Source organism: Panthera pardus, unplaced genomic scaffold (genome assembly GCF_024362965.1).
Source record: "Panthera pardus isolate Hobbes unplaced genomic scaffold, ASM2436296v1 HiC_scaffold_2, whole genome shotgun sequence".
Lineage (NCBI taxonomy): Eukaryota > Metazoa > Chordata > Mammalia > Carnivora > Felidae > Panthera > Panthera pardus.
In genome coordinates, this window is record NW_026526765.1 from 148,186,451 (window position 1) to 148,213,487 (window position 27,037).

At 45.0% G+C, this 27,037-nt stretch overlaps 1 protein-coding gene across 1 annotated transcript in view; it reads left to right on the top strand.

Annotated features, from left to right (window-relative positions):
- Positions 1–27,037, top strand: part of MAML1 (mastermind like transcriptional coactivator 1) — a 43,320-nt gene that overhangs the window by 5,589 nt on the left and 10,694 nt on the right. The window contains exon 2 of the mRNA XM_053907610.1: positions 25,288–26,700. Within this exon, the coding sequence (XP_053763585.1) occupies positions 25,288–26,700 (1,413 nt within the window). The remainder of the gene's footprint in view (positions 1–25,287; positions 26,701–27,037) is intronic.

The window sequence follows — 27,037 nt, forward strand, 5'->3', positions numbered from 1 at the left end:
TGCCTACTGGACGTTTCCACTTTTATATCCCACATGTCCAAAATGGACTCTCACTTGTTTCTGCCAATCTTCTATTCCTTGTGAATATTTCCTGTAGCCCAGTCATCTGAAGTAGAAATCTGTCCATTGTCCACTCCTTTCCTGCACTTCCAGCTTTCCTTTGGTTGTTGGTTCAACCATTTTGAGCTCCTGCTGGGAGCCAGGAACCATCATGGTACTGGACCTTTGTCATGCAGCCTAATGGGGAGTAGGTGGAAAACTAGTAATTGCACAGCCATGTTGAGGGCTGCAAAACCTGTGGGAATACTGGAGAAAGGATGCCTCTCAGGTGAAGTTTGGAAGGCTTTAAAGATTTGAATTTTTTTTAATCGGGTTTTATTTACTTACTTTGTTAAAGTTTATTTTGAGAGAGAGGGGAGTGGGGAAGGGCAGAAGGGAGAGGGAGAATCCCAAGCAGACTCCATGCCCAGTGCAGAGCTCGACATGGGTCTTGATCCCACAACCCAGATCCATGACCTGAGCCAAAATCAAGAGTCAAGACTGACCGAGCCACCCAGGTACCCCAAGATTTGACTTTTAAACTAGATCTTAAGATTTTGCTGGGCACTTTGCTGGAAAGGTGTTCGATGGAACATTAATTTCACAGACTACTAACAGTTCTAGATTTGGAGAAACAAATTTAAACAAGTTACTTTTTTTTTAATTAAAAAAAAATTTTTAAGTTTATTTTTGAGAGAGAAGGGGAGAATGAGAGAGAGAGTGGGGGAGGGGCAGAGGGAGAGAGAATCCCAAGCAGGCTCCGCACTGTCAGCACGGAGCCCATTGCAGGGCTCCATCTCACGAACTGTGAGATCATAACCTGAGCTGAAATCAGGAGTCAGGCATTTAACCAACTGAGCCATACAGGAGCCCCATAAACAGTTTCCTTTATTTAGCGCTTTTCCAAACCTTTCATACACTAATATGCATAGGGACTTGACTTCATATCACAGGGCATCTAATAGAATTTTGATCCCTTTGGAAAACTAAGCAGAAGCACGAAATTGTGACATTGAGTAGTTCTTTGGATTTGGGGCTTTAAGTGCCAGAAGCTAGAAGGTGAAGCTGAAATGTTAGGAGTCTATGGTGAAAAGCCATATATTTGATACTGGGCATTTGGACTAAATAAATTTGCAACACTGTGAACCCCCTCAACACATGTTGACATCTAAAACTTTTCATCCCAAGTTTTTAAGCTTATCAAAAATCATAATGCATTCATTGTGTCGATTAACTGTATACTAAATTACTATAACTCGATTTATTAAGTGAAATATATGAAATAAGAAATGTACACTATGCTGACCAACTTGGATGTAAATTTAAAAAAAAACAAAAAGAAATAAATTTTAAAAATTAAAAAAAAAATGTATTTAGCATAGAGCCTTCTAAGTGCTACATATGTTCAATATGAGTCAACTATTTTAAAAAGAAAAGACAGAAAATGCTATTTATAGTTTCAGGGATGTAACTTCCAGAGAATTATAAATATTAACATTTAAAAATAAAATGGTTACATCACTTTTTAAAATGTAGCCTGTGGAATCTAAGTACCTTAGCAATATGCTTTCATCAGCCATTTAAAGAATGCTTTTGGGGCACCTGGGTGGCTCAGTCAGTTGAGCTTCTGACTTTGGCTCAGGTCATGATCTCACAGTTCGTGGGTTTGAGCCCCACATCATGCTCTGTGCTGACAGCTCAGAGCCTGGAGCCTGTTTCGGATTCTGTGTCTCCCTTTCTCTCTGCCCCTCCCCCAATCGTGCTCTGTCTCCCTCTGTCAAAAATAAATAAACATTTTAAAAAATTACATTTTAAAGAATGCTTTTGTTGAAGTTTTATTTTTTTTTTAAGTTTATTTATTTTGAGAGAGACAGCACGTGCACTCGGGGAGGGGCAAAGAGAGAGGAGAGAGAGAATCTCAAGTGGGCTCCTTGCTGTCAGCACCGAGGTTGGTGTGGGGCTTGAACTCACAAACCATGAGATCATGACCTGAGCCAAAACCAGGAGTCACATGCTTAACCAGCTGAGCCACCCAGACGCACATTTCATAGAAATTGTAAATCCTTCCTTTTCCTCCAACTTGGATTTCTTTTACACTTGCCTCACATTGTTTTATTCTAACTTAATGTATGCTTTTTTAAAAAGTCTTTTTATTTTATCACACTGGCAAATTTCTTGGCAACAAAAAAAAGGTATAAAAATAGAAATTTAAGACTTTTCAATTTACTTTGACCATAAAGCTCTAGGGATATTTTTGCTCTTTTTAAGAAAGGTTAATTTATACAAAAGAAGAATATATGTAGCATTTATAAGATTGTGGGTGTTACATATTTCTTATTTCACTAAGTTTTTTTTTTTTTTTTAATTTTTTTTTTTTTTTTTTAACATTTATTTATTTTTGAGACAGAGAGAGACAGAGCATGAACGGGGGAAAGGCAGAGAGAGAGGGAGACACAGAATCAGAAGCAGGCTCCAGGCTCTGAGCCATCAGCCCAGAGCCTGACGCGGGGCTCGAACTCACGGACCGCGAGATCGTGACCTGAGCCGAAGTCAGATGCTCAACCGACTGAGCCACCCAGGCGCCCCTAAGTTTTGTTTTTTTAGTGTTTGTTTATTTTTGAGAGAGACAGAGCTTGAGCGGGGGAGGGGCAAAGAGAGGGGGAGGGAGACACAGAATTCAAAGCAGGATCCAGGCTCTGAGCTGTCAGCACAGAGCCCAACGTGGGGCTTGAACCCACAGAACACGAGATCATGACCTGAGCTGAAGTTGAACACTTAACTGACTGAACCACCCAGGTGCTCCTTTCAGTAAATTTTAGGTTATAGTAATTTAGTACACAACAAACAACAAATGCATTATACATTTTTATAAATAATTAAGTAAAAAGAGTACAAGTTTATTAGAAATGTTTATCTTGGTGAGATGAATGAGTCTCCCCTGCCTCAATTTGTTCATGTAACCACAGGTGAATATTGTTGACAAAAATGAGAGTCCTCAATTCTGTTCCTATTTTCTGTTTTTATAAATTTAAACCCCAGAAATTCTTACATAAATGCAAAAGAAAGGAGGAAATTATACTCTTGGATCTAATTATACTCTTTGATCTAATGCTAAGTGAAATAAGTCAGTCAGAGAAAGATAAATACCATACGATTTCACTCATGTGGAATTTAAGAAAGAAAACGAGCAAAGGGGAAAAAGAAGGACAAACCCGGAAACAGACTCTTAACTATAGAGAACAAACTGATGGTTACCAGAGGGGCTGAGGCAGATGGGGGCAATAGGTGATGAGGATTAAGGAGTACACTTGTGATGAGCACTGGGTGATGTATGGAATTGTTGAATCACTATATTGTACACCTGCAACTAATATTACACTGTATGTTAACTAGAGTTTAAATGAAAACTTTTTTAAAAAGGAATTAGAAACATTTTGGCTTATGAAAGGTTTAATCTCATCATGAGTCATTCACTTACTCATTTACTGAGAGGTATAACAAAAAGTCTTTATCAAGTCTGATCAATTGATTATTGAGTAGACCTGTTTTTTGTTTTTTTTTTAGAGGTATCTTGTTTAACCTAATATTCTCAAAATTGGTTGGGTGAATCAAAATACTGTTCATTTTGATACACCTTTGTCAGTACAGTATTTTTGATAAAATACTTCTGTTCTGCTTTAAATATATTTTCATCAAAACCTTCAAACTGTATCTTGTTTAATATATGAAAAGTGTGGAAAGTGTCTATCGTGTTACATAACTGGCAAAACCAATATTTACTGTCAAATTAATCAGCCAAATCAGACTCTGTGTTCTATCAGAAAAACTTAGACTATATTTTTCCAAATACACACATAATAACGTACATCCCCATGACTACCATCTCACTTCTGAATTCTAAGGAAGAGAGTTAAAGAGCATGGGGTGTTGTCATGAGTTTTGTCACCTGCATCAAATAACACATATTATCTTCAAATTTCTTACCTATGTTCTTTCTGCTTTCTCAGGAAGGATTCCTTCAAAAAGCTGTATGTATTTTGATTACTTGAGGTTGGAAGAATGATGTCTTTATTTTATTTTATTTTATTTTTTTACATTTTTTTTTAATGTTTATTTGTTACTGAGAGAGACAGAGAGACAGAGGGAGACACAGAATCCGAAGCAGGCCCCAGGCTCTGAGCTGTTAACAGAGCCCAGTGTGGCACTCGGGCTCACGAACTGTGAGATCATGACCTGAGCCAAAGTCAGACGCTCAACAAACTAAGCCACGCAGGTGCCCCAAGAGTGATGTCTTTAAATGGAAAATATCACAATTCCTGCTCCCCACTCTATGGTATGTCTGAATTTCAAGCACCCAGTGGGGTGCCTGGGTGGCTTAGTTGGTTGGGCATCTGACTTTGGCTCAGGTCATGATCTCACAGTTTGTGAGTTCGAGCCTGCATCAGGCTCTGGGCTGATAGCTCAGAGCCTAGAACCTGCTTTAGATTCTGGGTCTTCCTCTCTCTCTCTGAGCCTCCCCCACTAGCACTCTGTCTCTCTGTCTGTCTCCCTCTCTCTTAAAAAGAAATAAACATTAAAAAGATTTCTTTTTTTTTTTTTTTTTAAATAAAGCACCCTAGGGGTGCCTGGGTGGCTCGGTCAGTTAAGCGTCTGACTTTGGCTCAGGTCATGATCTCACAGTCCGTGAGTTCGAGCCCCGCGTCGGGCTCTGTGCTGGCCTCTCAGAGCCTGCAGCCTGTTTCAGATTCTGTGTCTCCCTCTCTCTCTCTGCCCCTCCCCTGTTCATGCTCTGTCTCTCTCTGTCTCAAAAAAAAAATAAAATAAACGTTAAAAAAAAAAATTAAAAATAAATAAATAAAGCACCCTAGCTCACAGGCCAGACATTGGCCATATGAGTGCTCAAGGCCCTAAGGTCAGTGGAGAACTATTGTATGTGGCTGAGCAGAGCAGCAGGAGAGAATGGTGAACATTGGGAGCAGCATCAGTGGAACATGTCATTGATGTGACATCTGGTACCATAGGAATGAAGCCCATGTGCCACAGTCTCAAGATCCCCCCAAATACTTTGAATACAGTTCTTTTTTTCTTTTTTTTAATGTTTGTTTATTTTGAGACTGAGAGGGAGAGTGTGTGTGCGCGAGCACAGAAAGGGCAGAGAGGGCAAGGGAGAGAGAAAATCCCAAGCAGGCTCCATACTGCCAGCGCAGAGCCCGATGTGGGGCTCAAACTCACAAACTGTGAGATCATGACCTGACCTGAAATCAGGAGTCAGATGCTTAACCAACTGAGCCACCCAGATGCCTCTGAACGCAGTTCTTTGAAAATGGTCTAAATTCTGTTGGTGTCATTGCAAGTATCTTTCCCCAGTCTTGTAATGTCTGACAGCTCCTCGTCGTTCAGAATTCTGCCAATGTGTCATCTTTTCCAGGACTCCTTATAAGTCCCTTCTCAAGCTGGGCTGGGCGCTCAACCACTGTCACCATCACACATTGAGCTTCAGTTAGTGTGTTTGCTGCTCTCCATTAGACTATGAGCAAACTGAGAGCAAGACCAAGAGTCTAGCACCTGCCCCATATTTGATAGTCAGCAGACGTTTATTCAATGAATGTTAATGATACTGTGGATGGAGCTCTGAACTGAGAATCATAAGCTGTATGTTTTTAGGCTGGGATCATTTCAGAAGTGGAGTTGGTAGAGGTTAAGACTGTAGGCCCTGATTTGCACTCCCATGTTCATTGCAACATTGTTCACAGTAACCAGAGGTAGAAGGAACCTAAGTATCCATCAGCAGAGGAATGAAGAAAATGTGTATATGTACAATGAAACAGTATTCAGCCTTAAAAAGGAAGGAAATCCTGTCATATGATAGAACAGGAATGAACCTTGAGAGCATTATGCTAAGTGAAATATGCCAGTTGCAAAAAAGGCAAATGCTGCATGATTCCACTTGTATGAGATATTTTAAATAGTCAAACTCTTAAAAATAGAAAATAGAATGGCAGTTGCCAGGGGCTGAAGGGAAGAGAATGGGGGAGCTGTGTTGGATACAGAATTGGATACAGAGTTTCAGTTTTGCAAGATGAAAAAGTTGTAGAGATTAATTGCACAACGTGTACTGTACACTTAAAAAAGGTTAGGATTTCATGGCATATTTTCTGATATGAGTTTTCACCACAGTTTTTTAAAAATTAGCTACAAGATTAAAGCTATGGTTTAACAAACCATATGCCCTGAAAATTTCTAGCAATTTAAGGGATTCCTTTTTTTTTTTTTTTTAATGTTTATTTATTTTAAGAGAGAGAGCACAAGCAGGGGAGGGGGTGAGAGAGAATCCCAAGCAGGCTGTGAGCTGTCAGCACAGAATTCAACACAAGGCTCAGTCCCACAAACTGTGAGATCATAAACTGAGCCTAAATCAAGAGTCGGATGCTTAACTGACTGAGCCACCCAGGTACCCCGCAATTAAAGGATTCTTATTTAAGGGCATATAAGTGAAATTAGAGCAGAGTCATTTAAAAACCAATCAAGGAGGGGCGCCTGGGTGGCTCAGTCCTTTAAGCGTCCGACTTCGGCTCAGGTCATGATCTCACAGTCTGTGAGTTCAAGCCCCGCGTCAGGCTCTGTGCTGACAGCTCAGAGCCTGGAGCCTGTTTCGGATTCTGTGTCTCCCTCTCTCTCTGACCCTCCCCTGTTCATGCTCTCTCTCTGTCTCAAAAATAAATAAATGTTAAAAAAAATTTAAATAAATAAATAAATAAATAAATAAATAAATAAATAAATACCAATCAAGGAAAGATGTAAGATTCTGTGATCCTCTGCTTAAATCTAAAACAAGGAAAAACTTCATATGTGTGTCTCTTTATTGCTATAGTTCATCTTTATTACTATATAGTTAGTTATGAGTAAAAATTTGTAATCTAAACAAAACTAGAACAAGTATGTCTTCCCTGTGTCTCAGGGAAAGAAGGTAGTTCGAGATTTGCATACAAAATGGATGAAGCTAGTTATGGGCCTGGAATCAAAAAACCTGAATGCAGTGATTGTTTTGGCCTAAAGTAATTGTATAACTTAAGGCATGGCACTTATTCTGTCTTGCTCCAACTTCCTCATCTTTATAAGATGTTAAGGAAAAAAAAAAAATTCTAGGAGACCAGAGATTGTAAACTAAGTGGCAAAGTGTACCTCCAAGCAGAAAACCCATACTAGCACAGTCTAGGCTCTGAGGGATGTGGTTCAGGGGAAGAAAACTAGGGTGGTTTTTTTTAAAGCCAGAAGACCACAAACCATCTCTTCCCTGACTGGAAAGCAAAGACTTTGTGTTGCTGATTGGCTAGTGATAATCAGGACCTTTCCATTAAGGAAGCCCTGGACTGGCTGGAGGTGGTCTACTATATAAAGGGGCAGCCACGTTGGGATTCCACCTTGAGCCACCTCTGGTACTTCTGTGTGATGTGCCTAGCATGGGGTCATGGCATCCAGTTGGATCTGCTTTGGTACAAGTGGTCAAGCTTGTCATGTCAAAAGAAAAGTTTAAAAGGACTGGACTCTTTAAATATATTGTCATTTAGTCTCCACAACAATCTCACATGGTAGGTATTATTGCATTCACTTTCACTTGTAAGGAAAGGGAGACTCCTAGGTTAACATGCCAAGGTTGCCAGCTCAGTGGTAGGACAAGAATTCAAACCAAAATCCAGTACCAAAGCTGTTTATCTTTCCACTATGCCATTTAGGTTGTGCAGATAAGATCATACATGGGAAAGAAGTTTACAAAAATTAGGTTTTTTTGGGAAACAAATTGCCGGTTAATACATTATCTAGTATAGTAAAGACACACCCTGTCGGGCAGAGGGGCATATATATCAGAATTACTTGGGGGCACTCTTTCATTTTTAAGTTCATTTATTTTGAGAGCCAGCGTGAGCAGGGGAGGGGCAGAGAGAGAGAAACCCACGCAGGCTCTGCTCTGTCATTGCAGAGCCTGATGCAGGGCTTATGATCTCACAGACCACAAGATCATGACCTAAGCTGAAATCGAGAGCCGGATACTCAACCAACTGAATCACCCAGGAGCCCCTGCAGCACTTTTTAAATATATACCTACTTGCTTATTGATGCCCTCCCTCCTCCGCCTGTCCCCTGACTTTTATCCTTTATCACTGCTAAAACAAGTTGCTGTTACCTTTGGGAGTATGTCATAGCCCTTAGTGGTAAGGGGGTCAGTTCAGTGTTTGGTCTCAGTTCTTCACTCTGTAGATCATATTATAAACCCACACCCTTGGCATAGCTTCATAGCAGACAGAGTATACCTATCCATCCCTTGATTTGGGGCTCGGACATAGGACTTATTTTGGCCAATGAAATACCATTGAGAGAGATTAAGAGGATGTATTACATTTATGGAACAAGAACTTTAGAAAATTCAGAAAGCAATTTTCTCAAAAAGTAAAGTAAAAAAGACAAAACAGAAAATAGAAAAGAAAACAAGAGGACAGTGTATGAAGTCCAACAACTGAATGATAGAAATTACAGAAAGAGGCGCACTGGGTGGCTCTGTCAGTTAAGTGTCTGACTCTTGGTCTCGGCTCAGGTCACGATCTCAGGGTTTGTGAGTTTCGAGCCCTGCGTTTGGTCCTGTGCTGATGGCACAGAGCCTGCTTCGGATTCTGTCTCTCCTTCTCTCTGCCCCTCCCCTGCTTGTGCGTGCACGTTTTCTCTCTCTCTATCTCCCAAAATAAACTTTAAAAAGAAATTACAGGAAAAGAGAAAACAAGGTAGGAAATGATTAATAAAGTAATTTGAGATCTGAAGGACATGAGTTGCTAAATTCAAAGGACACACTGTGTGCTCAGCAGTGGGGAAGAAAATAGACTCATACCAGTCATAAAATTTCTGAACGCTGAATTTAAAGAAAAGATTAAGTTTCTAGGGTAGAGAATATATTGGGTCACATATCAAGTATCAGAATCCCTTTGGACTTCATGACAGCAACGTATGAAGCAAAAAGACAGTGCTTTCCAAATTCTGAAGGCAAATGATTACCAACCTAGAATTCTAGACCTAGCCAAAGTATACAAGAATGACTATAGAATAGTCATTTTCAGAGATAAAGATTTTTAAAAATTTAACTGCTACACATCCTTTCTCAAGAAGCTACTGCAAGATGTACTCCACCAAATTGAAAGGATAAGTCAAAAAAGAGTAAGACATGAGGTACAGAAAAGAGGAGATCCAACATAGAAAAAAATGAAGAGGGAATCCCTTGGAGGATGGTAAAAAGTGATCCCGGGACAGCAGTTCTGCACCAGATGTGGAGGGTAGCTGAGCAGTCTTGCCTCCGTGTGACGCAAGAGACAGGCGGTCATCGCTAAGACACAGGGCCCCCACACATTTCCACTGGACCATCCTCTTAACCCAAAGACAGAACACCTAGGAGAGCTTGGCCCAGATTCTCATCCATGTGCTGCTGAGGGTCTCTCCTCGTGCTCTGCTGAGGACACACGTATCACTCCTGGAAGTTCTCAGCTTTTCCCCGAGAGCCAGAGGGACATGGCGGGCTCGGAAGTGGAAAGTACAGGGCAGGCCATTCCCTCTGACCATACTTCTGTCGAGTGCCCGGTGCACACCTCAGCCTTGCCAGGCACCCGGCTGTGGAGAGCCCTGTGTTTCCCCAGACTCCCTTGTGACCTTGCTTGCCACTTCCCCAGAAGGGGCCTTGTCAGCTCCCAGCAAAGGGGAAGTCAGCCCGCGACCCGGAGAGTGCTCTCCTCACCCTCTCTTGGAGCCTCTGTCCAGCGGGGACAGTGCTGCCCTCTCCTTGCACAGCTCGTGTGTACTTGCCTTCTGTTTTTGAGACTAAGGTGGTATATTGTTTGGGGAGAGATTATGTGAAGGTGGTAGAACTATAAATAAAATCCAGTAACACAGAACCAGGGTATTATGTCTTGTGGGATGAAGAGGGAGGGTACAGAAATTTATAAGGAGAGCTTCTCAGGCTTAATGTGCATATGAATCACTTGGAGATCCTTTTAAAATGCAAATTTCTGGGGCCACCTGGGTGGCTCAGTTGGTTAACTTCCTACTCTTGGTTTTAGCTCAGGTCATGAACTCAAGGTTTGTGAGTTGGAGTCCTGCATCTGCCTCTGCGCTGGCTGTGCAGAGCCTACTTGGGATTTGTATTCTCTCTCTGTCTGTCTCCCTCCCTCCCTCCCTCTCTCTCTGTCCCCCCTTCCTCCCTCTCCTCTCTCTCTCTGCCCTTCCCCCACTCTTGTGCGCGTGCGCTCGCATGCTCTCTCTCTCTCTCTCTCTCTCTCAAAAATAAATAAAAACAAAATGCAGATTTCTAAGGCAGAGGTGGCAGAGACTGAGATTTGGCCAGGTGATGCCAGTTCTGTTGGTCCTGGGACCACACTTTGAGTGCCATGGTTCTAAAGTGTTTCTTGACCAGTTGGAAAATGGTGTTGGTTTTGTCATTATTCTTTGCACTGTTACGTATGCATATATGTATAATACCTGTCACAACAACCACATATGTTAATTGCAAAATAAAAATATGAGAAGAATATGTTGAGCAATAAGCCTGCAGACATAAACATGTCAACTCTTAAAAGCCTTACAAACTGTATTCGGGTTTTCCGGAGAAACAGAACCCTCATATATATATGGGGGAGGAGGATATTGATTGATTGGTTGGTTGATTATAATAAATTGGCTCATGCATTTATGGAAACTAACAAGTCCCAAGATCTGCAGTTGGCAAGCTTGAGACCCAGGAGAACCAGTGGTGTGGTTCCAGTCCAAATGTTGGCAGGCCTGAGACCCCACAAAGAGACAGTGTTTCACTTTTAGTCCAGAGGCAGGAAAATCTTTGTCTTAGCTCAGGCGAGCAGGCAGGAAGAGTTCCCTCTTAACTCCATCTTTTTGTTCTAGTAGGCCTCAACTGACTGAGGGCAATCTGCTTTACTCAGGCTGCTGATTCAAATGTTATTTTCATCCAGAAGCACCCTCACAGACACACCCAGAATAATGTTTGGCCAAATAAACATTTGGGCACTCTATGGTCCAGTCAAGTTGATGCACAAAATCAACCATTGCACATACCATGGCAAGGAGCTTGCACTTGATTGTATGTACTGTGGAGAGTATATGATGTATGTACTGTGCACTTGATTGTATGTACTGTGAAGAGCCAGTTAAAGGATTTAAATAACTGTGAATGATTGAGTAAATTTGTGCCTTAGATAACGTTTGCAGGGGCACCTGGGTGGCTCAGTTGGGCATGTGCATCTTGATTTTGGCTCAGGTCAGGATCTCACAGTTCATGGTTATGAGCCCAGTCCCTTACCACCTTCTGCGCTGACAGCCCCAAGCCTACCTGGGATTCTCTCCCCTTCTCTCTTCGCCCCTCCCCCACTAGTTCTTTCTCTGTCTCTCAAAATAAAAACAAACATTAAAAAAAACCAAAACTTTGCAGTGGGTGAGTAAGGATTGGGGGTGAACATAAGTAGTAGAGAAGGGCTATTTTATTGGTCTAGGCAAGACATAACTAGGAGGAACTAGAAAGTGGTGGTGTGGAAATAGGAGAAGGCCGGATTCCAGAGATATTGAGATGGTAAAATGAACAGGCTATGGTGATTGGTTGATTGAAGATTTAGGGATGAATTCTGATTCGTCAAGAGTTTCTGATTTTTGAGATTTGGTTTCCTGATCCCGGATCAGGAGAGTCCCTGCTGGGCTAGGAGTAGCTGAGAAATTGCATTTAGCCACGTGGGCCTCATTGGTGACCTTCCCAGAGCAGTTGTAGAGGAGTGGCAGGGGACATCAGACGTGGAGCTAACCCACAGCTCCAAATATGCCGAGGTCTTGAGCTGCAGCCCCTTTGGAGCCTTGCCTAATAGGTGTACTGTTAATGTTGCATTAATTCCATTTATGGTTTCTGCCTCAAGTTGCCTCAGGTTGTCTATTTCACCTCAGTGTTTTTATTCAAGAAAGTTTAGAATCTGTGTGATAAGTTGGTGTGTTACAACTTGATCACATGCATGTGCTACACTTGATCATATGATGAAGTCTGTATAAGTCGTTATGTGGACAGTTCAGAATTTATGTGAGTTCTGGGTACTATGCCAGTCTTCAGTATGGCAGGCAGCCAGCCTCCCCGGGAGCTGTGACACTGCAGGTGGATGTGTGTAGCTCACACCCCACACTGCTCTGTACTATGTCTTCAGAAGTTGTCACACACACACACACACACACACACACACACTGGCACTGCTTCTGAGCTATAGTTACCTCTGATCCTCTTCCTCTTTGCTCTGCTTACCCTCTCCAAGACTTAGTTCCCTTCCCTGTGAAATGGTGAAAACAACACCTGCTTTGCAGAGTTGCTAGGCCTTGCACAGAATAGGTGCTTAATAAATGGTTGCTCTTGTTGGTTTAGGAGCTATTATGTACGTATGTATTTTAAAGTAACGCACCCAACTCAAACTCATGACCCTGAGATCAAGAATCTCTTATGACTGAGCCAGCCAGGCCACCCCTAGGAGATTTCTTCATAAACGTTTGTTTATGTGTTGTTGTTAATCAGGTGTGAACTTTTGCCAGAAGATCTTGCCAACCATGGGATGTTGTTTTGGTTTGGCAAACTAGCCAGTCCCAACCAACAGGCAGAATTTAGGAGAGCTGTTTACTGAACACTGGTGATAAGTCAGGTCTCATTCTGGTGCTGGAAAGACTGGTGCTGGAAAGACAGGTGAATGAGGGAGTGACCCTGCCCTAGGAGCTGACAGAGACAGATGCGGAGACAGCCATCACTGTGCTGTCATATGTACCACACCAGAGGACTGTACAAAAAGCTAGTGGCAAACTCTCCAGTCACCTTTGGGAGTTGGGGAGGACGGTAGGGTGTGGGTACTACGTGCTCTCTGCTGTTAAGTGCAGGGGGATGCCCACAGCTCCCTGTACTCGTGGCAAAACCGACTCTCTACCAGCCTCCATCCTTAACCGCACGGACCCATGGCCTCTCCCCATCACTGGCCTGAGAGTTCATCAGGACCTCTCTGCTGCCACCTGCCATCACTCACTGCACTCTAGCCACACATGGGCCTGCCAGGGACACTGTTCTCCCGGAGACCCTTGGGCCAAGCGCTGTCAGCAAACCTCAGCAGCTCCACTTTCAGCATACATCCAGAATTGGCCCCTTCACTACCACCCTGGTCTAAGCAATCTTTTTTTTTTTTTTTAACCTAGAATATTGCCTCCTTCTCAGTCTCCCTGTTTGCCCTAGCCCTCCTACAGTCTGCTCTCTGTCCAGCAGTCGGAATAATCTTGTTCTCCTGCTCAGTTTTCCATCTCACCCAAGGGAAAAGCCAACCCTTAGGCAGGGTCCACCTGGCTAGACTGCCCTGTGCAGTCTGGCACCCCTGTCCCTCCTGCCCTCTCTTGCTTTCACTCTCTTCCCTCTTCCAGGTCCCCTCTCCCACACCACCACGAGATACACTCCCCCTCAGCCTCTGTGCCACTCTTCCCCCAGCCTGGACCCTCTTCCAGAGGTGTAGCCATGGCACACTCTCTCATCTCCTGCTGACTTTGGCTCAAACTGCTCATGCTCTGTGAAGCCTTTCTTGAGTACCTTCTTTAAAATTGTAAGCCCTGCAAATGCCCTTTCTGTGCTTTATTTACTTGGGAGAACAAGCCAACTAGAATGTAGGTTCCAGGAGAGCAAGGGCTTTGTCTGTTTTGTTCTCTGCTGTATCCCTGGGGCCCAGATGGTGGCTGACTCAGTGAGCTCTCAGTAGCTTTTTGCAGAATACATTGAATAAGATCGTGAGAAGGAGTTTGGGAGAAACAGAAAGGAGGGGCAAGGTTGAGTACTTCAGTGAAGAAGCTGCCTGTGCAGAAGCACAAGGGGGCTTGGTGTGTTGAAGTTCAGCTTTCTGATGCAGGAGGGCAGGCTTTGAGGAGAGCCTTGTGTATGGTGAGGAGCCTGCTGCCTGAAGCAGGCAGCCAGGTCAGGGGTGCTTCCTTTTGTCTCAGGACTGTCCTAAAGACTTACATTCAAGGTCAGTTCCTAGAGCAGTGTTGTCCAGTACAGTAGCCACCGGCCACAGAGGGCTGTTACATGCTTGAAGTGTGCCTAGTCCAAATTGTATTGTGCCAAACATAAAAAACACTGAGTTTTGAAAACTTCTAATCAAAAAGGAATGCAAAATCTCTCCTTCTAAAATATTAATTACGTTTGAAATGGTAATATATTGGGTTTAAACATGTTATTAAAATTAGCTTCACCTGTTTATTTTTAATATGGTTACACCTGGAAGACTTGTTTAAAACTGTTTCCTGAGCCCGACCCCGAGTTTCTGACTCAGGGCATCTGGAGGAGGCCTGAGAATTGCATTCCTAGTAGGTGGTTCCCAGGTGATGCTCATGCTACTGGTCTGGGACCACACTTTGAGAACCAGTGCTCTGAACAAAATATTGAAGTTATTTTTGAGGTGAGCAGGGGAGGGGCAGGGAGAGAGGGAAGCAGAGGATCCAAAGCGGCCTCTGCACTGACACCAGAGAGCTCGATGCGGAGCTTGAACTCATTAACCATGAGATCATGACCTGAGTCAAAGTTGGATGCTTAACTGACTGAGCCACCCAGGCTCGGGGAGTTGTTTTGTTTTTTGTTTTTTTGAAGTAAGCTCTACACCCAGCGTGGGGCTCAAACTCCTGACCTCTAGATCAAGAGTCACATATTCCACCAACTGAGCCAGCCAGGCACCCCTGGAGGGGAATAATTTGAAGGGAGAAAGTCTCAGATGAAGCAGATCCAAAAGAAGTAGGAAGGTGCAGGTGAGAGCAGTTAACATTTGCAAGGAGAGATGTTTTCCTCTCAGAGAAGAGGGAGAGAATTAAAAACTCTAGGAAGTTTTGAGATGAAAAAGAGGCACATTTGACTGAGTCGCCTAAGTTGGACTTTGGGAAATGACTTTGAATCAACTAAATCTATGTTCAAATCCTGGTTTAGTGCTCACTTTCCAAGGGGTTTAACTTCTTTAAGCCTCAGTGCCTTGATCTTGAAATTGGGGTAACAGCACCGACCCGGTAAGTTGTCATGAAGATTAAGTGAACTAATACTGCCTCCGTTATTGGGCACAGAGAGCCCGTGACACTGAAAGACAGATGTGCTCGAGGCTAAAGAACAATTGAATGACCGTGAAGGGAAGTCACGGGGAAGGAGGAGGGAGGGTTAATCTGGAAACAGTCATTGGGTACCTGTAACTTGCTGGCCCTGGGCATGAAAAGGGCAAGGTTCTTGTCCTCCACAGACTTGGGGGGAGGGGGGCGCGGGGAGATTAAAAGAAACAGATGAGTGCATATTTACAGTATGACTCCAGTGCTTCACTGTGAGTATGGAATGTAAGTAGTGCATACAACGCTTTGTTAGAGTGCTAGGGATGGAATAAGGAACTTGACCAGGTGTGGGGCAAGTGGTCAGGGAAAAAATACTACAGAGGAGTTGATGTTTGAACTCAATCTTAAAGGATTCGTAGGTGATCACCAGGCTAGGTATATTCTCAGTCCTGAAAGAAATTCACTTGAAGTTGGGTCCCCAACGAAATGGCAGAGGACTAAATGGAAAGGCTCATCGGGGTCAGATCAAACACGCCCTTAGTGCCAGAGTATGGAATTTGAAATTCATCTGTAAGTGAGGGGGGAATAAGGGATTTAATAATGGTTCAGATGTGTGTTTTTATAGTGATCACTTTGATAACAGAGAGAATAGAAATAGATCAGCATGAAGTTATTTCAGTAATCTAGGTAAAAAAATGAGCAGTTGAACTAAAAGGGAGGTGTGGTGGTGTGGAGGGATTGGACACTGGAGATCAATTTAAGAGGTAGAGTTAGCAGAGGACAAGGATTGAGCCATGTACCTAGTGGGTGAGCATGAGAGGAAGAGCCAAGTTTGGAGGACATCCTGCCCAGTATCCATGTGGCGATGTGAAGTTTCCCAGTTTACAGTCTAATATGTGAATCTAGAGCACAGGATGGAGGACTGGGCACAAAGATGAAGATCCGGGAAATGTTCATTCAGTAAATATTTGAGTGCCCGCTCTGTGCCAAGTTGCCAGGCTGTGGCCGAGGCCCCGAGTGTGGATGGGATACCTAGGGAGAGGACAGCAGTGAAAAGGGACCAAGGCCTTGTGGGCGACAGACATCACAGGAGCAGGAGCAGGAGAAGCAGCAGCTTGCAGAGGGCAGCCATGGAGAACCGTCCAGAGAGCCATCTCATGGGCCTTAAGGGAGAAGATGTTTAGAGAAGGGAGGAGTGGTCATCGAAGTTCAGTGCCTCAGAGAGGTTAAGTCAATACAGTTTTAAAGTGTCCCTTGGATTTAAGATCCAGGAGGTCACACCTTGGTTCACACGGCAAAGTAGAGATCCATCTTTGAATAAGCTCCGAAGTGAAGGGAGGGGATGGGCTGACCTGTGAGAACGTTGTCAGCTGCTCGGTAAGCAGTAGTGATGTACCTCACAGCCCCCCAGGAAGTGGTGCCCACGCCCCACCAGCAGCAGCCCTTCTTCCTATGAGGAAACAGGGCTTCTTGAGATGCTTAGTAATTTGCCTGTGAGCATGCAGCAATTAAGCAACTAAACCAGGGTTTGAACCCAGCCTCGCTATACCCTTAACACTGAGCCAGATGGTACGTAGAGTAGGATGGGGGCCAAAAGATGGGAGGCATGGAGTGTTGCCAGTCCTTAGGGGAGGAAAGAACTGGTAAACAGGGAGATGGATGGAAAACAGAGGAAAAGGTGGTGATGGAATGAGCAAGACCCTTAAAGAGGCCACATAGGAATGGGATAGAGGACCCGGTGAGGGCGTGGCTTTGAAAGGGAAGGGTATCGGGGCGCCTGGGTGGCGCAGTCGGTTAAGCGTCCGACTTCAGCCAGGTCACGATCTCGCGGTCCGTGAGTTCGAGCCCCGCGTCAGGCTCTGGGCTGATGGCTCGGAGCCTGGAGCCTGTTTCCGATTCTGTGTCTCCCTCTCTCTCTGCCCCTCCCCCGTTCATGCTCTGTCTCCCTCTGTCCCAAAAATAAAAAAATAAAAAATAAAAAAAAAAAAAAAAAAAAATGAAAGGGAAGGGTATCACTCTTACACACGCGGTCCCTCCATTAAGTCAAGATTTCCTCATACATGAGAACGTCATGGTGTTTATGCTTTCAGTAGTTCACGGTGCATTTTTGTCATATTTATGTACAAATGCCTGATTGCACAGAATCATAGAGTTCCAGAGCATTTTAGAGAGATCTGGTCTAATCAATAATTAATTATCTGCTGTTTTTTAAGTGAGCTCAAGTATTATTCCAAAATAACCCTCCCGGGGGTGCCTGGGTAGCTCAGTCAGTTAAGTGGCTGACTTCAGCTCAGGTCATGATCTCATGGTTTGTGAGTTTGAGCTCCGCATCGGGTTCTCTGCTGTCAACATGGAGCTGAATAATATTCCATTGTGTGGATGGCCCACATTTTGTTTCATTCATCCACTGATGGACTCAGGTTACTTCGACCTTTTGGCTACAGTGAATATGCGGCTATGAACATGGTCTACAAATACCTGGTCAAGTTCTTGCTTTCAGTGCTTTTGGAAATGAATAGAAACAATATTGCTGAATTAAATGGAAATCTGTGTTTTTATTTTTTGAGGAACCACCATATTGTTTTCCACAGCAGATGCACCATTTCATGCCCATAAGGGCATAAGTGCATAAGGGTTCCAGTTTCTCCACAGCCCCCTCCAACATTTGGTGGGCTTTTTTGTTTTTTTGTTTTGTTTTGTTTTTTTGTTTTGTTTTGCATAGTAGCCATCCTAATGTCTTTGAGGTGGTGATAATAATTATTAATGTTTTAGGTGTGGTAACAGTATTGTGATGTTATACACACATGTATATTTTTAAGAGATTTTACCTTTTAAAGATACCTACTGAAGTATTTGTGGATTGAATGATACTGTGCCCAAGATTTGTTTCTTAAATAACCCAGTTTCAGGGATGGGGAGGGGGGGAAATAGGGAGGTAGAAATGCAACAAAATGGCCAAATACTAATAGTTGTTTAAGTTGGGTAAGGAGCATAATGAGGGTTCAGTATACTGTTCTCTCTAGTTTTGTGTCTTTTTTTGAAATTTCACATTAGTAAATAACATTTTGGGGCCATCACAGTCCATTCGCAGCCTCTCTCTTTCAGCACTTCCTGTTTTGCCATTTACACTTAAGCAACATTAAACTGCTACTCATTTTTTCTGCTTGCCTCCTTCTGTCCACTCCTACTCAGTGCTCATTTGTGTATCCTTGCCTTTGCCTCTCAGCCTGGTATGCCTTCCTCCTATTTCTTTGTTCTTTCAGTACCTAATTCAAGTGCCCTTCTCCTTCCTCCCATAATAGTTCATCCTGCTGCCTCCATAGCTTCATCATCACATCCCAGCTGGTAGGAGTGGGAACTATGTCGTACTATTTTTTTTTTTTTTTATCCCCAGTGCCTAATGCCTTGTCGGAGTGTAGTGTAGTAAAAACCTTGTGCATATCTGAATTGGCCATTATTTTATGCTCAACTTGTATAGGGCAGCGTCTGGCACATAGTAGGATCTTGGTGAGTACTGTGTAGGGGAACCATTGGGGGAAACTAGGTGAAGGATACACAGGACCTCTCTGTACTCTCTTTCCAATTTCTTGTGAACTCTAATTCTTTTTTTTTTTTTTTTTTTTTTTTTAGTATAGTTGATACATGAACCTGTAATTTGTTAAAGATAAAAAATTTTAAAAATGATGGTAAAAATGTCTGGATCCCAAACTATAAAGTTTTCTGGAAAATGCATTTCTTAGAACTTGCTATTTTCAGTATGTCCTTGTAGGTGGATTCAGTGGCAAGGAGGAGTGCTTACAGGTCTCTTTAGTACTCACCATACTTCTAAATTACTGACAATTCAGGGGTGCCTGGGTGGCTCAGTCAGCTAAGTGTCTGACTTCAGCTCAGGTCATGATCTCATGGTTTGTGAGTTTGAGCCCCATGTCGGGCTCTGTGCTGACAGCTCAGAGCCTGGAGCCTGCAGCCTGCTTTGGATTCTGTGTGTCTCCCTCTTTCTCTGATTCTCTCTCTCTCTCTCTCTCTCTCTCTCTCAAAATAAAAATAAACATTAAAAAAAATAAAAAAATAAATTACAATTCTGAACTATTAAGACCAATAGTATCTTAAAAGTGGAATCTTTAGTAGCAGATTCTGTGGTTCTGTGATATTTTTCTGTTTTTAATATTTTATGAAGCAGTGGGGCACCTGTGTGGCTCAGTGGTTGAGCGTCTGACTTTGGCTCAGGTCATGATTTCGAGGTTTGTGGGTTTGAGCCCCACATCACGCTCTCCGATGTTGGCAAGCCCACTTTGGATCCTCTGTCTCCCTCTCTCTCTGCTCCTTCCCTGCCTGTGCAGTCTCACCCTGTCTCTCTCAAACATAAACATTTAAAATAAATAAAACTTAAAGTATTTTACAAAGAATCATTTATGCCCGTGTGTGTGTGCGTGCATGCGCGCGCACGTGAAAGACAGAGGGAGAGAGAGAGAAAGAGGAAGGGAGGAAGAGACCATCATGGCACAGCCCGTTTTTCTGGTAACAGCAGCTTGATGGGATTCTTTGTGCTTGGCATAGGGGTGGTGTTCTTACAGTTTGAAGCTCTGACTCACTCCCTGCTGCTTGTGTTTCACACTAGACTCCTCACTCAGCTTCACAGGTGGAAGCAGAGTTACTTTGGGCCTGTCCCAGTCTGACCAGGAGGGAGGCAGGGCCAGGAGGATTGAGGATGGCAGCAGATCCTCCCCATGACCTACGAATGCTCATGTCATGGGAAGCCTTGTGTAACCTGACTTCCATCTGCTGTATAGCAGGAACAGTGATTCTCCTCAGGGTGCCTTTGCAGGTTGAGTGAGATTCTGACACCATGAGGAGTTAAGCACAGGTGCTGAGTGGTCAGCAAGGCCACCAGGGAAGTAATGACTTGTCCCTCTGGCACTTGGCTCAGATTAGTGCATTACCAAAGATGCTACCTGACGTGGATTGAGGTGTTCAGCAAGGCGCACCACTGGCTGGCATACAGCATGGGTGTGGTTAGGAAGTTGATGGGGAGTGACACTAGTGCCAGAGCTGGAAGGTCAGTGGAGCCACGCTCTGGGTTACAAAGACCTGAGGGCCAATGAACCCTCAACAGGGTGCCATTGAAGAACTGGCAGGAGGATGGTGACGGGGTCAGATTTGCCCTTCGGTGCACTCCCTCTAACCATAGGGTGCAACATGGATGAGGGTGGAGATTGCAACAGGACTAGCTTTAGACGTGATTAAAATGATTCAAGCATCAGAAGTTGGTTTTAGTGAATGGAGAGAAGTGTGTAGATCCAAAGAACCAAAACTAAGGTGGTGGGCTCAGTAGGACGCAGGGACCGACTAGATGCGAGGAGTAAAGAAGGAAGGGCTAGACCAGCTCTCTGGCTCTGGTTTATGTGACTAGGTGGATAGTAGTGACATTATCAGACAGGAGCAGAGAAAGGAAAACAGGACTGAGGAGAAGCTGCTTCAGGTTTGGACAGATTAAGTCTGAGTTAGCTGTGGTACACCCCACATACCAAGTAAGTGATTGGACAAACAGGAATGTGGAGCTCTGTAGACATGGGCGATGAGAGAGCACATTCATTCACAAATATTTATTGAGTGCCAGCCACTGTTCTAGGTACTGGGTCTCTGCTTTTCATTCTAATAGGGGAAGCTAGGTGCATTCATGTGAGTGCCTCCAGTGGGGGAATTAACAAGGAGTTAGGATGGAGAATGATTGGGAGAATGACTTTGAGGAGATAAGGGACCCAAATTATGAGCTAAGCCACCCCTAGGGAGATCAGGGAGAAGTGTTTTAGGAAGAGAGAAGAACAAGTGCAAAGGCCCTGAGGCAGGAAGGAGGGGGCACCTTTGAGGAACTAGAAGAAGGCTGGTGTGACTCAGGCATGCTGTACAATGGGGATAAGGGTGGAACACGTGAAAGGAGGTTGGATGGGGGCAAACGCTGATAGATTTGATCCCTGGCAGTTGGGTTTATTCTGAGCGTGATGTTCAGCCATAGGGATTTGAAGCTATGGGGGTGAATAAGATCACTCAGTGTGTGCAGAGTGAAAAGAAGAGAGAGAACCCATACTCGTTTAAAGGGGAGACCTACCTCAAAAAAGACTAGAAGAAACAACCAGAAAAGTAGAAGAGAAAGCAAGATAATGTGGTAAAGAAATACAAGGAAAGAGAACTTTATTATTATTTTTTTATGTTTATTTATTTTGAGAGAGAGAGAGTGTGTGAGCAGGGGAGGGGCAGAGAGAGGGGGAGAGAGAGAATCCCAAGCGGGCTTTGTGCTGTCAGCATAGAGCCCGACGATGGGGTCGAGCCCATAAACCATGAGATCATAACTGAGCCGAAATGGAGTCACACGCTTAACCAACTGAGCCACCCAGGCGGACCAAGAAAGGAGAACTTTAAAGATGCAGGGAATTATTAACAGGCAGATGATGGAGGAAAGCACTGAAAATGTAGACTGTGTTTGGCAGCATCAAGATGATTGCTCGCCTCCGGGAAAGCAGCCCTAAATTCTCCCTTCTAACCCACACCTTCCATTCAATATCCAGTCAACTCCCCAGATGGTGGAAGCCATGTTGCAGCGGGTCAGGGTCCTGGCTCTCTGGTGGGGGTGGGTGGTGGTTGGCTGATAGAAGGATGACCCAGGAGAGAGGTGGAGGAAGACAAATGCCCAGTGAGAAGGGTCAGAAAGCACTGGTGGCTGCCTGTGTGTAAGGAATGTGGATGAAAGAGCCACCCCACATCTGTTTGTTAGCTCCGTGGAAGATTATAGGTGTTTGGTTAGTTTGACCAAAAAGGGCACCGGAATTTCAGTGGCAGGTGGTGGAAGTCTCTTGAGACCAGGCGAGGGACTGTGCTGTAAGTCTGGTGCCTCCAGATAGGGTGAAGGGAGATGATAGGATACTGATTTGGTGTCCACAGGGTACGGGTACTCCAGCTTGACTCAGAGCGGCGTTGCTGTCCAGGGCCGCTCTCCTGGAGCAGAAGATGGTGGGTGGTAGAGGCTGAGGTGGGAGCCAGGCCTGCAAGGCGCTTTGTGGGAGAAGGACTGGGTGAGCATGCACGGCCTCCAGCTTACCATCAGGCGTGTGGTGTCCTTTAACAAAACCCCCTTGCAGAAGAAAGAACACCAGATGGAGTTATCCCAGGACTAGATCCTCCTGGAACCCTGTGTACTTAAGACCATTTGGTAGTTACGACAGGTACCTCTGAGCTTAGCACTCAGAAGTACCGGACATGCTGAGAGCAAGCATGTGTGTTCATACATGGCAGCCAGTTGTGTGCTTTATAGCTTTGTGTTTGTTCTTATGTAATTTATAATCTGTTCAGGCTGTTTTCCCATCTTTGTTGTAAATTCCTAGAGATTAGTCTCCATGTTTTTTTCATCTTCATCTTCCTCTACAGTGTCCTGCACATATCAGGCACTCCTGCAAACGCTCAAGGCTTAAAAATCTGCCAGGGCCACCACATTCCACACTCTCCACCCCGCCTACATCATTCCAGTTACATTTTGTGAGTAGTTGAGAAAATGGCCCGGTGTTTCCTTTGGCTAAAAGTAATGGCATTGCAAAATTGAGTTGTTACTTTGGAACTTGACTGCAGCTGTTTGCATGTGGATATTGAAAGAGGGAGTGGTAGTTTTTATAATTGTTAGGGCAAAGAAGGATTCTGTTTCTAATCTGGGACAACCAGCTGACTCATCAAGTGCCCTGACCTCTTAGGTTTCCATCTTCCCTGTTTGGAAAATGGAAAACTGAGCTCCCAGGTTTACAGACAGCCCAAAGCTGATGCTGAGGAACAAATGATTTTCCAAAAAGAAAATAATAGAATAAAAATGCAAAAAAAATCAACAACTCATTTTGATTTCCTTGTTTAATCATAACCGATTAAATGGTTATGAATTTACCTTCCCCAAAGGAAACTTTTCGGATCTTATAAACTTTTCAAATCTAATAGAGAGATAAAGGGTCCATTGTAAGAGCCTGGTCCCCTTCCCCCGTTCCACCCCTAGGTGGCAGTAGGAAGCAGAAGAACTGGCATGAAAGTAAAGCAGACGTCCTGTTGTTGGGTCCTAAGATCACGTTTTACTTACACCTCTGCCCTACAGTTCCATTTATTTATTATTTCTTAGTTTTTCTGAGCTAACTTGTGTACCCAGATATGGATTTATAATCTTTTTTTAAATTTATTTACTTTTGAGAGAGAGAGAGAGAGAGAGACAGAGACAGAGACAGAGACAGAGAAAGTGCAAGCAGGGAGGAACAGAGAGAGGGAGACACAGAATCTGAAGCAGGCCCCAGGCTCTGAGCTGTCAGCACAGAGCCCGATGCGGAGCTCGAACCCAAAGAACCATGAGATCATGACCTGAGCCAGAGTTGGATGCTTAACTGACTGAACCACCCGGGCGCCCCCAGATAGGGATTTAGAGAAATATGGACTCAGCCAGGATATATAGAGCACTGTGCAGTCAGCTTTAACAGTAAAGAAATAGGAAAGTCTTGGAAGTGGGGATTCAAAAGGAATGGGAGCATTGGAATTGGGGCTCTGGATTGAGAAAGTAACTCTCCCTGTTTTCTTGCTCACTGCGCATTTGTATCTAGGATGTAGTTTGCTGCTGTGAGCTGGTGGTGCCCAGGGAGTTGCCTTGGGCAGGACCCTCTGGTCAGAGCGCTCACACACTCAGGCTCCAAGGCCTGCTGTGGTGGGTCAGTGCAGCCCTTCTCTGTAGCCAGAGGACAACAGCACAGAGCGCTGCGTGCCATGGATCCTCTGAAACCTATTTAAAGATAATAACGAAAGCTATTATTTGGAACTTTGCAAATAGCACAGTGTAGGTGCTTAGGGTCAGTGGGAGGGAAGGAGGGATGGAATAGGGGCTGGCAGACGGTGAAGGACAAAAACATAACAGAAGTAAACATAGGAAAGGAGCAGCACTGTGTTTAGAGGCTGGGTGTAGTAGGCACCTCTGGTAACAGAAGGGTCAGAGTCATGTCCTAACAGTTGAAAACAAGGCTGGGGAAATAGCAGAAAGATACCATGTTCTTTCTCCCCACTCACATTATTATGTTCTCTTCATGAAACTCCTGCTCCTGAACTCTCATCTCAGGGTGCTTTTTGCCCTGTTGCTTGTATGGGACATTTGTCTTATTCCGTAGCCATGTCTTTATACGTATGTCCCATGTTCTAGAAGACTGGAAGCCCACGAAGACCATGGTAACCACCTCATTTGTCTTGATATCCACACAACATTTGTCCCTGGCACAAGGTAGACCATTAATAGGATTCACTGAACAAATCTAGTTGAGGGGAATGGTATCAGGGGTGGGGGAGGCAAGAATAACAGTGCAAGACAGACTGGCTGTGTTCAAAGGAATAGTCTTGGTAAGAAGTGGTGAGCTTTGTGGGAGCTGGTGACGGGGCATGGAGGATTGGAAGATGCTTAGGGTTGGCAGGGAGGTGAGTGGGGATGTAAGGGAGCAGCCCTGCATGGGGAGAAGGGGTGGAGGCGGGCAACGGCTCCTTGAAAGGCAGGGTGGGGCGTGAAAAGTGGCCCGTGCAACACCCCCCACCAAGGCCTGAGAAAGAGCCTGTAAAGCAGCCATGGCTCCTTCAGCTTAAAGCAATAGGAATTTTATTGGTTCCTCTAAGTGAAAAGTCCATGGGCATGGGTGGTCTCACATGCAACTAGATCTAGAACTTAGGTGTGATGCCCTCAAGCACATACAGGTATCTTCTGTTCTTTCTCATTGACTCCATTCTTGGGCACACCCTCAGACTAGGTGGCTGTGGGCAGCATCAGGCTTGTATCCTTCAAAAAGAGAGGGCTGCAGAAGTCCAGGGACTGATGTACTGACTGAAGCTAGGCTGTTTTCCTGGAGCTGAGCCAGTCGTCCTGACTCAGGCAAAGCCATGGGACCTAGGAGGAGGAGAGGCAGACCCAGAGGGGAAGCGGGGCTGTGTTCCCAGGAGCGGGGGGTGTAAATTGGATGAGAGAATCAACAGGAGCACACTGCAGGGACCTGGGCCCAGATTTAAGTCACCATTCAAAGTGGCGGCGGAGGTGGGGGGGCCCTCACCCATGGCATTGTGTATTGAGTCACTCTTGTCCATGTTTTGCAGCATCTTCATGACACAGTGAAGAGAAATCTTGATAGCACCACCCCCCCTCAGAATGGTGAGCAACAGAATGGCTACGGAGACCTCTTTCCTGGACACAAGAAGACCCGCCGAGAGGCCCCTCTGGGAGTAGCTGTCGCTTCCAATGGCTTACCTCCAGCCTCTCCCCTGGGGCAGCCTGACAAGCCTGGTGCAGAGGCCCTGCAGGCCAGTGGGAAGCATTCACTGGGGCTTGACTCCATCAGTAAGAAGTGTCTGGCAGACTCCAGCCTCCACTTGAATGGAGGCAGCAACCCTGGTGAGCCATTTCCTCTGAGCCTGAATAAAGAACTGAAGCAGGAGCCCGTCGATGACCTGCCTTGCATGATCGCGGGGGCCGGAGGCTCCATATCTCAAAGCAACCTCATGCCTGACCTCAACCTTAACGAGCAAGAGTGGAAGGAGCTCATCGAGGAGCTGAACAGGTCAGTGCCCGATGAAGACATGAAGGATCTGTTTAATGAGGACTTTGAAGAAAAGAAGGACCCAGAGTGTTCTGGTTCCGCCACGCAGACCCCCTTGGCACAGGACATTAATATTAAGACAGAATTCTCCCCAGCAGCCTTTGAACAAGAACAGTTAGGCTCTCCACAAGTGAGAGCAGGGTCTGCAGGACAGACCTTTATGGGGCCTTCAGCCGGCCCTGTGAGCACAGATTCACCCAGCCTCGGGGGCGCTCAGCCTCTATTCCACACCTCTGGTCAGCCCGGGGCAGACAATCCCAGTCCCAACCTGATGCCGGCATCAGCCCAGGCCCAGAATGCACAAAGAGCCCTCTCCAGTGTGGTGTTGCCCAGCCAGGGCCCGGGAGGGCCCTCAGAGCTGTCCTCTGCTCACCAGCTCCAGCAGATCGCTGCGAAGCAGAAGCGGGAGCAGATGCTCCAGAACCCGCAGCAGGCCACCCCTGCACCGGCCCCAGGGCAGATGTCCACGTGGCAGCAGACAGGCCCCTCCCACAGTCCCTTAAACGTTCCTTATCCCATGGAGAAGCCCGCCAGCCCTCCTGGCTACAAGCAAGACTTCACCAACTCCAAACTGCTCATGATGCCCAGTGTGAACAAGAGCTCCCCTCGGCCCGGAGGCCCCTACCTCCAGCCCAGCCATGTGAACCTGCTGAGTCACCAGCCGCCAAGTAACTTGAATCAGAATGCCGTGACTAACCAAGGGTCGGTGCTGGACTATGGCAACACCAAACCCCTTTCTCATTACAAAGCAGACTGTGGGCAAGGTGGCCCTGCGTCCAGCCAGAGCAAGACAGCCCTCATGGCTTATCTTCCCCAGCAGCTGCCTCATCTGAGCAACGAGCAGAATTCCTTGTTTCTGATGAAACCAAAGCCAGGAAATATGCCCTTCCGATCACTGGTTCCCCCTAGCCAGGTGAGCACGTGGCTTCCCTCTCTGTCACTCTGCATCCCTGTGGTCACTAGGTCTCGGGTGGTTGGGACAAAGAGGGTGGGAGGGAGCAGCCACGGTCATCCTTCGGGTCTCTGGAGAGTGAAAGTCAGGCAAACCAGGGTTGATTCTGAATAAATGAAAATCGGGTAAAATTCCCTAGTATAACTTGGTTTCAAATTTCCATACATTTGACACTGTACTTTGTCTAGTGTCTCTTGCATGCCACACAACTTAAAGTAAGTCATTTATGGCTGTATTTTGCAGATAAAGATCACGATCATATTTAATGTGCTCCTTAGAGGCTTTGCCTTTTTTTTTT